The sequence below is a fragment of the Lipotes vexillifer genome, unplaced genomic scaffold (genome assembly GCF_000442215.2).
Source record: "Lipotes vexillifer unplaced genomic scaffold, Lipotes_vexillifer_v1.1 scaffold572, whole genome shotgun sequence".
NCBI classification, from domain to species: Eukaryota; Metazoa; Chordata; class Mammalia; order Artiodactyla; family Lipotidae; genus Lipotes; species Lipotes vexillifer.
Window position 1 is genome coordinate 545,496 of NW_006771270.1, and position 1,201 is coordinate 546,696.

The 1,201-nt window shown below is 55.1% G+C and overlaps 1 protein-coding gene across 2 annotated transcripts in view; it reads left to right on the forward strand.

The window, feature by feature from the left end:
- LIG3 (DNA ligase 3) overlaps nucleotides 1-943 on the forward strand; it is a 21,583-nt gene extending 20,640 nt beyond the window's left edge. The window contains exon 20 of one of the 2 annotated variants that reach the window (XM_007446580.1): nucleotides 150-943. In XM_007446580.1, coding sequence (XP_007446642.1) covers nucleotides 150-383 — 234 coding nt within the window. In that variant the 3' untranslated portion in view covers nucleotides 384-943. The remainder of the gene's footprint in view (nucleotides 1-149) is intronic. The other variant, XM_007446579.1, reaches the window with a different exon arrangement.
- The last annotated feature ends 258 nt before the right edge of the window (nucleotides 944-1,201 follow it).

The window sequence follows — 1,201 nt, forward strand, 5'->3', positions numbered from 1 at the left end:
CCCCTCGTGTCCTGACCACTAGACTCCCTGTCTCTGGCTTTTGTTCTAACCTCCCTCCTCGCTGGTCTCCACTCCCTGGGCAGAGAGCCATCTGCCCCAGCACAGTCCAGCCCTGCTCCGGGCCTGCCCTGACCACAGTGCATTTGCAGGTGCTGCTGGACATCTTCACCGGGGTGCGGCTCTACCTGCCGCCCTCCACGCCAGACTTCAGCCGTCTCCGACGCTACTTTGTGGCATTCGATGGGGACCTGGCGCAGGAATTTGACGTGGCCTCAGCCACACATGTGCTGGGTAGCAGGGACAAGAACCCTGAGGCCCAGCAGGTCACCCCAGAGTGGATCTGGGCCTGTATCCGGAAACGGAGACTGGTAGCTCCCTGCTAGGACTGCTGCCTGCCCTCGCCCTCTGGCTGTGCTCTCCCCACTGCACTACTCCTGGACAGGGCAGGCAGGCACGGGACAGAACCTGGGGGAACGGGCTTTCTTCTCCAAGCTGTGTATCTTCCAGAACCCACCAACCACGCATGGTCTCTTCCAGACTGGAGTTAGTTGCCATGGGTACCACCAGTGAAGTCAGTTTCTCCTGCCGGTTTACATAGGTCTTTCAGATCTGGGTGCTGGTTTTGACCTCTTTTTTTTTTTCTTTAAAAAGCAGCTTTTAAAAAAACAAAAAAGCCAGGAACTATCTTGGAGTTATGTATGTCCTTCCCCCCACACCCCCTATAATTCTCCTAGTGATTAAGGAGTGAAGGGAAGGCCGGCTGTTGAAGCTCTGTCCACAGAGCCCGTCCTGGCGGCAGTCTTTTCTCCCTTACGTGCCCCTTCTACTTCCAGCCTCATTTTAAAGTTGTATTTAAAAGAAAGACTGTCCCCAGAAATGCTTATAATTGGCAAAACTTGTATTCAGCCTGGCCGCCAGGAATGAGGTCTCACTTGAAAGAAAACAAAATAGGTTTTATGTCTTTGTGCTCTCCTATTACAGTGTGTGGGCCCCGGTGTGAAGGGAGGGAACCATGATCAGGTAGGAAGGAAAGGGGAGGTGGTTTGGGCTACTCCTCGGGGGGATAAAGGGCTCCAGGAGGATCTGCCTCCCCCAAATCTGGAAACCAGTGGAGCGGCTGGGCCCGTGAGCCATGGCCGCTGAGCCTGCGCGTCTGGAACCTGTGCTCTGCAATGGGAGAGGCCATGACAGTGAGAGGCTT